Source organism: Tachyglossus aculeatus, chromosome 7 (assembly GCF_015852505.1).
Source record: "Tachyglossus aculeatus isolate mTacAcu1 chromosome 7, mTacAcu1.pri, whole genome shotgun sequence".
NCBI classification, from domain to species: Eukaryota; Metazoa; Chordata; class Mammalia; order Monotremata; family Tachyglossidae; genus Tachyglossus; species Tachyglossus aculeatus.
The window spans coordinates 8,822,113-8,834,767 of NC_052072.1; the positions used below are offsets into that span (position 1 = coordinate 8,822,113).

At 47.4% G+C, this 12,655-nt stretch overlaps 1 protein-coding gene across 1 annotated transcript in view; it reads right to left on the reverse strand.

Moving 5' to 3' along the window:
- Positions 1-9,267: 9,267 nt before the first annotated feature.
- The window catches only part of RAPH1 (Ras association (RalGDS/AF-6) and pleckstrin homology domains 1), a 60,777-nt gene continuing 57,389 nt past the window's right edge, over positions 9,268-12,655 (reverse strand). Inside the window, 2 exon segments of the mRNA XM_038749524.1 lie at positions 9,268-12,268; positions 12,270-12,380. Coding sequence (XP_038605452.1) covers positions 10,316-12,268; positions 12,270-12,380 — 2,064 coding nt within the window. The 3' untranslated portion in view covers positions 9,268-10,315.

The window sequence follows — 12,655 nt, forward strand, 5'->3', positions numbered from 1 at the left end:
GAGCTCAGCACAGCAGCCTTATAGGAGAGGTAGCCTTACACACAGCCGTCGACTACAGAGGCATTGTGCTTTATAGCTGATGTTGACTTTATGCTGTTCTATTCCTAATTCTTGTTGATAGCTGCATTCAGTTCTCTGAAAATCGACAAATGGTGAGAAGGCCGATCTGTGTACAAAATGGGTTATTTGTGCGAATGGACCTTAAAAAAGATCCTGAGAATTTTTTGTAAAACAAAACAGTGCTTATTTTCACATTAAAACGGAAGTGTCTTTTGCAACTTCAGACTTCTCTGGAAAAAAAAAACAGTTTCTATCATACTTTGTGTCCATGCACCTTTTCTTAAACAAACAACAATCTAGTTTACAGTAAGAACATACGTGACTTGTGCTCTGGCAGTGTTCATGCAGTTGATGTACTTTCAGCTCCCGCGGAGAAACGAGAGATGCTGGTAATGAACGAGTTTTAATCAATGCAACCCTCTGGGGAGCTGTGTGCAGCCAGTGATGTTTGATGGTGTGTGCCATTGAACCACCACCTCCGGAGAAGGGGGAAAGCATTCGATTTTTAACTTTTTTTTAATTGTACTTGGAATTAACTGTTTCTGTGTACTAAGAACTTGTTATAAGTCCTAAATAAAGACCAACAAAGCACACCGAGTGTCTAAGGAGTATTTGTTCTATAAAAGGGCGAGGATGGCTTCTCCAAGGTTGGAGTTATTGGGGGTGAAAGACACTGCCTTCTATGAGACGGGAAATGTTTTTCCTTCCCCAGGAGAGGAGTTCACCCTCTTCACCCTGGGCCACTACTCCCAACTTTTCTGTCTCAAGCAGATGTGGCTTTTTTTTTTTTTTTTCCAGCACTTCCCCGCATAAATCCCTCTGGGTCAGAAGGGTAAGTTACCAAGGCCATTGTGTTTGTGGATCCCGGGGACGGGAGCAGAAGGCAATCCTGGTGGTGCTTCTGTCCTTACCGGACTGAATGAAGAGTGTTCAGAGAAACCGTTGTTTGAGTCTCCTGAGAGTGTGTGCTTTTTCTTCTTTCCAAACAATGGGCCAGGAGGAGATGGACCCATTTCGGAAGAAGCAGCGTGGCCTAGTGGATTAGAGCATGGGCCTGGGCGTCTGCCACTTGTCTGTTGTGGGACCTTAGGCAAACCACTTAACTTCCTTGTGTCTCAGCTTCATCTGAAAAATAAGAATTGGGACTGTGTCCAACCTGTTTATCTTGTCTCTGCCTCAGCACAGTGCCTGGCACACAGTAAGCACTTAACAAGTACCATAAAAAATTGCATTATTCAGCAGATGAATACATCACTCATATTAAATGCCTTCTAATTATTTGGGAGAATGCACCAGCAAAATATATGTGCCTGCCTTCAAAGAATTTATAATCTAACGGCAGGGTGGGGGTGACAAGTAGGTACCAATCATAGGCCACTTGTGGGCACAGGTGGTGGAACACGGGTATAATCAGTAACAGTACAAATGTCAGGATAAAAGAATTGATTAAGCACACCTAAGTTCTATGGGAGGTTACGACATGGGATGCTGGGAATTGATCGGGGAAGGCTGCCTGGAGGAGGTACGCTTTTCAGCAGGTCCAAGAGAGTTGTGATCTGGTGAATTTGAAGAGGAAGAATGCTCTGGGCAGAAAAGAGCTTTGCAGGACACTCGTGCTTCAAGAATGAGATGAAACAGGAGCCAATGAAGCCAAGTCCTGACCATTTCAAGGACGCTGGAGCGGTCAACAGTATCCAAGGTGGCCGAGGAGGATTAGGACAGAACAGAGCCCCGTGGAGATCGCCGGTGATCCTGGAGAACAGTCTTAATGGAGGCGAAAACCTGATTGTAGAAAGTTAAAGAAAGAAGTGGTTGGAATAGCAGTGAAGGTGGTGGGTGACTAAAATCCAGGAAGAGGAGCAGAGAGATTACTAAAGGGAACTGAGGGATCCAGAACATTTTTTTTAGTAGAGGAGTTACTTGAGCCTGACTGAAGGCAGAGTGAGGGGTTACAGGTTGCAGTAAAGGAGGGGAGGAGAATGGGAGGAAGGGTTTAAAAGGGGCCATGTGGCCTAGTGGAAATAATGATAATGATGGCACTTATTAAGTGCTTACTATATGCAAAGCACTGTTCTAAGTGCTGGGAAGGTTACAAGGCGATCAGGTTGTCCCACAGGGGGCTCACAGTCCTAATCCCCATTTTACAGATGACGTAACTGAGGCAAGGAGAAGTGACTTGCCCAAAGTCACACAGCTGACAATTGGCAGAGCCAGGATTTGAATCCACAACCTCTGACTCCAAAGCCCGTGCTCTTTCCACTGAGCCACGCTGCTCAGTGGCTGTGAGTCGTGCCCTGTAGTACAATGCCTGGAACATAGTAAGCACCTAACAAATACCATAAAAAAATGGTCAGAGGTAAAGAGAGTAGATTTTTGAGAGCTGAAGGGAAGCCTCTAGGATGTTCATATATGAGTTTCAATTTTATCAATACGATGGAAAGGTCATCGGGGGTTAGGTTAGGGCAAGGAACCATTGAGGCAAGAGCAATGGAAGGATAGAAGGGCAAGGGAGCTGAATTCAGTGAAGAGAGTGAGTTTGAAGGCATGGATTTTCACATGAAGGGAGGGAAGAAATGATGAAGAGCGGGGAGCTCTTGAGTGAACGGTGGTTAAGTCAGTGACATTAAACCTGTCTGTGCAGATGTGTCGCTTACGAGGGGCTGAGCAATGGGTCAGCAGAGTTGAAGAATGGGTGGAAGCGGGGGGCTTGTGTCCAGAGCAGCCTTCTATTTGAATAGATCGTAATAGTTTCTTTGGAAACAAACAAAGATCTGTCAAAATACCAAAGCAACGCTGATGGGGAAGGTGGGGAGTGGCAGATAGGGAAAGGAGGAGAGAGATGAATTTCAATCACTAGGAAACACTGAGAAATGCATCTGCCCCTGGAATGAACAAAAACCAAGAAATTTATCCAATTATTTTCCATCAACTAACCGTTCCAAATCAAAACAGTCAAAACACCAAAGGGAGGCCGGTCCTTTGCTCGTCTTAAAAATTCACTATTAGTGTGATTAAAAATCCCCATTTTAAAAATATGAAGCCAATATATTTTTTTTTATTACTGTTTGGTAAACTTACATAATGGAAGCATGGAGCTGAAAAACAAAATTTACACTGACTGCATGTCCACAGCCTAAGCCATTACAATAGTTTACTGACAGTAATTGGCAAGAATGTGACTCAGTAAATAACTTAATCCAGCAGGAGAATGAAAACATGGTCAGTAGTACTGAATATATAGCTCTCTATAATATATTTTCACACAATCAGGGAGCAAGGCACATTATAAAATAAGAGCATACATTTTTCTGCAGAAAAAACAACAGCAAGACACAAGACAGGAAAAAAAACACATTAAATTTAACTACATCTTTATTGAAGTGTGCATATACCTCTGTATAATGAACTCTGACTGGGTACTTTATAATGCAGTGTTCTTTATGTCCTTGTCCCATGCTTAAAAAATTATATTTATACACATATATATTATATATATTTACTAATATATGGCAAAGCTCCCCCCAACCTGAAAAATCAGGATTTGGGAGCCTTGATTTTTTTTTTTCTTTTTAAAAGGGAAAGAAACGGGGGAGGCAGTCCCATTTAAAGAAATGTGCAATTATCCTTCGAAGCAGTAACCGTGGATATTTACAGCATTTAGCACAGTCCGACAAATTTGTTTTTTTCTTTAAAAACAAAAAAACAAAAACAATGTGCATCTGTATAAAGGAGTCCATCAGTGGCTGCGAATAAAATTGAGCTATGAAACTATTAGTAAATGTTCCAGTTAATCATGTTTGGTTCCCAAGGGCTGATGCTTCAACATTTAAATGTACAGATCGACAGAAAGTCAGAATCCCAATTTTTCCCCTCCACTTTTGGTGAAGAGGATATCAGTGTAAGCTTTGTAGTACTGCATCACACTGGACTTATCCCAAAGGCAAAGAAAAGAAGAATAACACAGAGGCTTAATTTATGGAGCTATTTTGCAATTTGAGATTTTTTTTTTTTCCAGGGACAGAGACAGCTATCTGGCTAAACTCTGAAGACCCTGGAGGTAACTCCACACACTGGGTTCAGTGCTCCCAAATCCCTCCCACACGTTTTCTTTTCTCTCATCTTTGGTAACAGCAAAGGATGTCGATCGCTTTCAAGAAATATCCTGGGCACAGACTGCAACTGTGGGGGTGGAAAAAATCTTGGCCTAGAAGTAGACCGAAATGACTAATGGAAGAGCCCCTGGTTTTCCTAAGCCACGTATTCAGGGGGAAAGACCTCGTGGAAAAAGTGCGACATTTATTCTCCCATTATAAATTAACAGAGCTCGAGGTGCTGGGACTTAGGAAAAGAGAGAACTGTTATGTGGCGGCAACACTTCATTAAAGAAAAAAGTCTAAGAGACAATGTCACGCGGATGATTTGCCTGCAATCAGAACATGGCCATAATTTTCTCTTTCCCATTGTCAAGTGATGGCTAGCCGGAAAATTCCACATTAGTAATTACTGCATCCTTGCTTGAAAGTTAAGATTCCCAGTCATCATTTCGTAAAAAGAAAATGAAATTTAAAAATTAATCTGGGGTTTTGAGTGTTGCAAAAAAAAAAAGCTTCTTTCTCTGTTTTAGGGCCATGTACTCCTTCCATGAGGTGAGGTTCTTCTATAAGGATTTGTGTAGGGAATTTGTTGACAAAGTGTGATGCACTGTAAGCTCACTGTGGGCAGGAAATGGGTCTACCAATTCTGCCTACATCGTACCCTCCCAAAAGCTTGGCACACAGTAACCACTCAATAAAGTTTGATTGACTGACTGAAACGTTGCCAACTTGTACTTCCCAAGCGCTTAGGATAGTGCTCTGCATACAGTAAGCGCTCAATAAATACGATTGACTGATTGATTGAAACATCTCTGCAGGAAAGTTGAAGTTTGATTGTTCGTGGCTTTCTTAAAGGGATTGGAAAATGATTCCCTTCTCCCTCCCTCTCCCCGCACCCTTTAAAGCAAGTCTGGGTCATCTTTGCCAGGATGAAGGAAAGTTTGGGCTGGGGCCAGGGTCTCAAACGGAAAGGATCAAATAACACCGATCCCTTTAACAATCACTACATTCAATAGAGCGATCAATCATAAATGAAACCTGGTTTACTAGGACAAAGAAGGGTATAAAGAAGCTTGTTTGATCCTGACCGGGGAATCAAACTGCTTCATCTGGACCTCTGAGCTGCTGCTCTCCTGCCTTCCCTGCAGCATTTAATGAAAATGATTTAATTCCCTCTGAATATTGCTTACTCATTCACTTCCATGATACTGTCCAGGTCCATTCTCCCAGGACCTGCGTCGTTAATTTGGCAACTCTGGTAGGAGCCATGAGCACCAGGAGTCTGATTGATTGTGATTCCCCCAGAGTGCCTCCCTTAAACCAGACAGGAAAGAGTATTGGGCCCAGTATAATAATAATAATGGTATTTGTTAAGCGTTTACTATGTGCCCAGTGCTTAGAACAGTGCTCTGCACATAGTATCATCATCATCATCATCAATCGTATTTATTGAGCGCTTATTGTGTGCAGAGCACTGTACTAAGCGCTTGGGAAGTACAAATTGGCAACATATAGAGACAGTCCCTACCCAACAGTAGGCTCACAGTCTAAAAGGGGGAGACAAAACCAAATAGTAAGCGCTTAACAAATGCCATCATTATTATTATGTGCCAAGCCCAGGATGCTTAACCAATTCCGAATCTGGAAGTGCAACAATTTAAGGGAAGCCATGCACTTTACACACTTATTTAGTCCAGCTCAGTAAAGTTCTTCTCAAAGTCCAGGCTATAACCTGGCCATCCTACAGATCCGCGGCCGTGCAACCCACTCAATCTGCATCTGGTTCCTAATCTCCCAAATATCTGAAAAGTATAGCGGGCAAAACACAGAACACACAAGGACAGACTGCAAACGTTCTTCCGCACCAACACTAGGTAAAAAGTCTGCTAGAGAAAATCCGGAAATAGCCCTATTCCATAATTTATGCAGACTTTAAATGCCCAAATTTCATAATAGAATTGGATGGAAGATGAAACAGCCTAGCAAATGCTCACTAGTCTATATGCTTCTAGACCGTGAGCCCACTGTTGGGTAGGGACCGTCTCTATATGTTGCCAACCTGTACTTCCCAAGCGCTTAGTACAGTGCTCTGCACACAGTAAGCACTCAATAAATATGATTGAATGAATGAATGCGCTGATTGGTAATAGCTTTTGCCTGGCTCGTAAGCTCCTTAGGACTGAAGAGTAAGTCAATTAGTTTTTTTTATATTCACTCATAAAGAAGCTCCCAATGGGCAGGGAACATGCCTACCAACTCTGATGTGTTGCACTGTCCCGAGCGCTTTGTACAGTGCTCTGCACACAGTAAGCGCTCGATAGCTATTATTGATAAAGCCAGATTATTTTATATTGACATGACTCATCAACAACTGATAATGCCCAATATCAAAACACACCTCATTAGATTCAAAATTACCAGACAATAGTTCCAGCTTTTGAATTGGATGCTTATTTATGTGATAGAGCAAATAAAGTCATCGTTCACAAATGATCGGTGATTTCAAGTCTCAGTCCTGCCTGGAAAGCAAAGCCTCCTTTCCGATTTTACCTCTTGATTTCAATGCTAGATGGGACCCACGACTCCCAGAAGATGATGGAGGACGATACGTTAAGTGTCATCTAGCAGTAAAAGTATCCCTGAACCCACAGAAAGGAATTTCAAAAATCAAACTATGTTGATTAAAAAGAAAAAATCACAACCCCACACACTTTCACCATCTCCCAACCCCTCGTGATCGCTAAAAATAGGAAGGGACGGAGGGGGCTGCCTCAACCAGGGAAGATGGGCCTCAAGAATCACTCCCCTTCTAGACCGTGAGCGCGTTGTCGGGTAGGGACCGTCTCTATCTGTTGCCGACTTGTACTTTCCAAGCGCTTAGTACAGTGCTCTGCACACAGTAAGCGCTCAATAAATACAATTGTATGAATGAATGAATGGTTTCTACATACACTTAACATGGAAGAGGCAAATTACTTGTTTCTCCAACACAGCAGGCGATTAAACAAAAGTCTGACGTTGAAATTTTCTTTTCCTCCCCAAGAACACGGAAATCATTTTGACTTAGATGGTTCCCTTTTTATTTTCCTCTGAAACCACACAGTTTACATAAGGCAGCACTCTGCCACGACTTCAAAAACGGGAATCTCAGCCAAACCTGAGTTGTAAGCTTTAAGCAAAGGCAATCAGCCTGGGTAATGATGAAGGGGAGAACAAGGAGACAACACATCCATTTCTCCCTAGGAGAGGGAGCTGCCCATCTGATCAAGGTCGCTGAAAGCCAAGGCTAAAATATTCACAAAAAGGGGATATTCGGATTCCTGCTCTTAATACCTCTACCCCACAGAAAGGGGTGGTCTCGTAATACAATGCTTTAGGGAAAAGGATGGGGAAAATGACAGCACCTGTGTACATTACAGTAGCGTTTGACAAATCTGTACTGAAAATCAGTTCGCTACACTGTGCATACTTCAAATGAATAATGCAAATTCTTTTAAGGACACTTTATAAGCACAAAAATATTAAACACACAAAATTTTATGAACAACTTGAAAAATACAAAAAAGTGCCTTTTAAAGTAGCAGAGCTTTAAAATGCACAATGGTATATTCTTATTGCTCAAAAACTAGACTTAAAAATCTTCAAAAAAAAAAAAATTTCCAGGAGACACTGGAGATGTGGTAACGGAAGTACCACTAAATTTCTCTTTGTGATGCACAGCTTTTGAAATTAAAATGTCAAAGCTTCATTAAATCTGTTGTGAACTTTTTTTTTTTTTTACACAGTTCAATTTTTTCTCACTCCCAAAGAAACCCACCCCCCACTACAAGTACTATTGTGGCTATGTTTGTCTTTGTAAAAAGGGATACACCGTCGGTGATTTTTCCAGCTCCCGTTTGTGGTTCATTTTTCGAGGCACTCACTCATTTTCCGCGTCCCGTGCCTCGGCTCTTGGCTGCCGGAATGGAATCCTTGATTTTCTGTTCTTTTTTAAAGCATCTAGTCTAGTTCGATTTTCCCCAGAAGGCCTAATGTCTCATCCCTTTTGGGGCCAAGCAGTGCCCACTTCACAGTACTATGGGAAACCGGACACAAATAAGCTTGTGGAAGTACAGTGCAACTCTACAACAGTTTCATGTCTCCCCGTATGACCGCACGTGCCCAATTCGCAAGATCACTTACTGAACTTTAACTCCACTATGGTGTCACGATGTCTGATATCTAGGCAAGCTTTCACAATCAAACTACAGCAAGAAGGGATTGGATTTGATGTAGCAGCAATCAGAGGATGGCAAATCGAAAAGAAATGCCCCGTCTGGGTCAGGGCGTCGTTACCTAGTTGGACGTTCATCCTCCTGTGATCACTCTGGGTTCCGTACGGTTGTCCGACATCTCTTTAAGTCTGCCCCGTGATTTAAAGAATTCTGCTTTCCTCAATGTCCGAAGAGCCAAGGAAATGATGTGATGTCTTGGAGACCCTCTCCATCCCCTCCTTTCAGAGAGGGAAATAGCGCTATAAGCTAGACATCTCCTTTAGAGGTCTTTGGAGGCTTTTTTTTTAATGAAACAATACAGTTTATGAGGAAGAGTGGCAGTTATATACTGGGGCCTTGTATTATACACAGCCACGTATGAAGGATACCCATCTAAGAAGCAGCACTGGTCGAGAGGAAAGAGTACAGACCTGGGCGTCTGAGGACCAGGTTTTCTAAGCCAGGCTCTGCCACTTGCCTGCTGTGTGACTTTGTGCCAGGCACTTAATTCCTCTGTGCCTCAGTTTCCTCCTCTCTAAAATAGGAATTCAATATCTCTTCTCCCTTCTCCACAGATTGTGAGCCCCATGTGGGACAGGGATTGTGTCCAATCTATTATCCTGTAACCACTCCAGAGCTTAGTACAGTGCTTGGCACATACTAAGTGCTCAACAAAAGCCACTACTACTCTTATCTAGTGAAACCCACTTCCTTACAAAGGATAAACGGTGCATGCATATCAGTGCGGCCTAGTGGAAAGGGGAGGGTGCCCGGGAGTTAGGCTCTGCCACTTGCCCGCTGCGTGACCTTGGGCAAACCGCTTAACCTCTCGGGGTTTGTTTCGTCATCTGTCAAATGGGGTTAAAACAGATACTGAAGCCAGTGTGGGACAGGGACAGTGTCCAATCTGATAATTTACCTCAGCACTTAGTTGATAGTAAGCACCAAATGAAAGGCCATAATTATCATACATCAATTTCCATAAGCTATGGGAGCTGGGGGTTACTCTCCCACCTCATCAAATTAAGGAAATTGGAATCAAAACAGAGTTCAAAGGTCCTCGTAGGGGTCAAAACGTTATTTTGCCTTCACGATAAAGGCAAAGTACGAAGTTTGCGTACAACCCAGAATGGGTACTTTAACCGTTTACTTTAGCACAAAACTCGAACTGAGAAGGCTTTTGCTCGTGGCTGATATAAGCTTTCTTCCACCCCATTGTATCCCCGCGAGTGGAGTCATCAGTACAGGCATGGCATCCAGAATGTTTTCAGTTGGGTCGTGTTTTTATTTTCCTAGCCACCTACCACATATAGATACTGCTGACTACTTATTACCTGTCCTCTGCTGCCCATCCCCCCACACCTGATTTAAAGTGCCTTGTGTATTTCGTGGTGAAGATTCAACTGGTTAGCTATCGCCAAAGACACAGTCCGATAGTCTTACTGTTCAACGGACTGAAACAAAATACAGATAATACCCCACGAACATTCGGGTTGTCTTCTATAATTGTGAGAAAGATCACATTCTGTACCTCCATATTCAGATATAATACATGACATGCACAAACAGATCGCACAGGAACAAGAGAGTACAAAAGACCTCTTCGATGCGGAAAAAGAAAGAAAGGAAGAAAGAAAGGCTTTTGGTCCAATCCACACGACGAGGGAAAATCATCTGCAAAGGAGAGGACACACACCCCTTACACCTCCGCCCCCTAAAAGGCATCTCCTCCGCCCCACTCCTCCGTGGAGCAAGCGGGACGGGGAGAGGGCTCCGATCCATCCCCCTCGGCCCCAGCCGGAAATCCCACTGGATCCCATTCTCGCCCCCCCTGCCCGCCCTGGGTGTCCGGGAATACCCCAACGATGCGTCGCCGATCGCACGAGCCGCTCGGAGGCGGATGGGTGGCTACCAGTCTCTGGACAGCTTGGTGCTCTGGTCCCTCTTGGGGGGAGCGGGTGGTGGCCCCCGGCGCAGGGTTGCATAGCCTGATATGTGGCCGCCCCCAAAGCCGGCCTTCTGGTGGTCGGACAGCAGTTCGGGGGGCGGGGGCGGCAGGGCCATGTCGTCCATGGTGGCGGTCGGCTCGGCTCTGGACACCCGTGAGGACGAGAGGGAGCTGTGCCGGCTGATGGACTTGCGCTGCAGGGTCCTGTTGAGGTCGGCCAGGAAGCCGGGCTGGACGGCGAGGCCGGCCTTGGGGGAAGTGGGCACTTGGGGGGCGGCGGCAGGAGGGATTGCGGCGGCGGCGGCGGCGGCCTGCTGCTCCAGGGCTTCGGCCTGAGTCAGGCGAGTGCTGTCGTTCCGCTTGGGCCGGGTCGGCGGCGGGGCTTTCTTCCCGGACGACTTGGACCACGGCTGGGGCTGAGGGTTCACGACGGCCACTTTGGGAGAGGTGCTTCCCGAAAACACCGCGGGGATCTCCACGGGGGGCGGAGGGAGCTCGATTTCGGGGGGAGGGGGTGGGAAGTCGGCATCCGAAGGGGGAGAAGGGAATTCCACCACGGGGTCCCTCGCCGGCAAGTGGGCGACAGGCGGTTTGAGCACCGGGCCTCCGTGCGGGAGGACGATGGGCAGATTCACCCCGGAGAGATTCAGCTTCCCCGGCTTTGGGGGAGCCGTGGGAGGGGGCGGGGTCTCTCGGTTCAGGGACCCCGAGGGCTCCGTCGGAGGTGCGAATTTGCTGACCAGGCTGTCCACGGAGGGTCTCTTCGACTCCTGATACTCAGCACAGCTGTTGGATTTGATGCTGGAGTTTCGCTGCGGGGTGGGAGGTGGTTTCTTCCCACCCGGACTGGACGACTTGGTCTTTTTGACGGGGGAGCCCAGTTTGTCCGGGCCGGGAGAGACCAGCGGGGCGGCCGGCGGTGGAGGTGGCGGAAACGCCAGGATGTTCTCGGGAGGTGGAGGCGGAAAGTCGGGAGACGGGACCGAGCCGGGTTGCCACTTGGGCTTGGCTTTCACGGTGGGAGGGGACTGCGGGGCCGGGCCCAACGGAGCGATGGTCCTTAAGGGTGGAGGCTCTGCGGGGGAAGGGGCGGGCGGTGGGGGAAACTGACTGACCATCTGCTTCACCACCGACGACGGCACCGGAGACTGAGGGGACGGGGGCGGCTTCGCGCAGAAGCTCTGTTGTTTCGGTAAGACCGGTGGGGGGACGGGGCCGGCGGGACCAGAAGGAGAGGGTGGAATCTGGGCCAGTGGGAAGCCCGGCTGCTTTTTGGCGGGAGGAAGTGGGGGAGGCGGTGCCGGCAGCATGCTAGGCGTCGCCACGGGGGACACGGTCTTAGTGCTGGTTGGCGGGGCCAGAGCCACCAGAGGCTTTGGAGGGGTGTGAGGGGGCGGGGGCGCGGGCACAGGAGGAGGAGGAGGAGGAGGAGGAGGAGGAGGAGGAGGAGGAGGAGGAGGGGGAGGAGGAGGAGGAGGAGGTGGTGGTGGTGTTGGAGGAGCAGCCTGAATAACGTGCTGTTGAACCTGATGGATTTTCAGCGGAGGGGGCGGTGGGGTGAACTGCGGGATGGACGGGAGGCAGGGCGCCGGCCTTAGCTGCGCCATAGCTGATCCGGGGGTAGGAGGCGGAGGGGGAGGTGGGGGAGGGGGAACCACCCCGTTCGGGGGTGCCGGCAGGGGTGGCTTTCCCGGATGGGAAGTCAGGGTCCCTTGCTGGGTGCCTGGAAGGAGGGGTGGCTTGAACAAAGGCCCCGAATGCTGAGCTGCAGCATTCTGCAGCCTGGTGATCGTGCTGTATTTGACAAATATCGTCGCCGTGGAACCTGCGGAAGGGGCCGACTGGCTAGGAAGAGGAGGAGGAGGGGGCGGAGGAGGCGGGGGCGGCGGGGGAGGGGGCGGGGGGGGGGGCGGGGGGGAGAGGCGGTGACGGCTGCGAAGCCGAATACGGAGTAGCCGTCTTAGTTTGTGGGGACAGAGGAGCAACAAGAGAAGCATAGGGCCGGCTCATAGACTCCATTCTAGCCTAAAAGGAGTATAAAAAACGGGGAAGGGGAGAGAGAAAAAAAGTTATAAAGATAAATTCTAGTGCGATGAGTCTAAGAGCAGGGAGTGTGGCGCATGCCTGAAATGTGGGTTAGCAAGATGGAGAAAAAAGATGGGTTCGTCCCCCCGTGGAGGGCGGGGTCCCCAAGAAACCCGGGGCTGGCTTATCTGTCGGGGAAGCAGAAGGCCATCACTCTAGAGAGGGTCCAAGCGGCTCGGTGGAATCATTCTGCTTTCACTACGTCCAGGGTGACC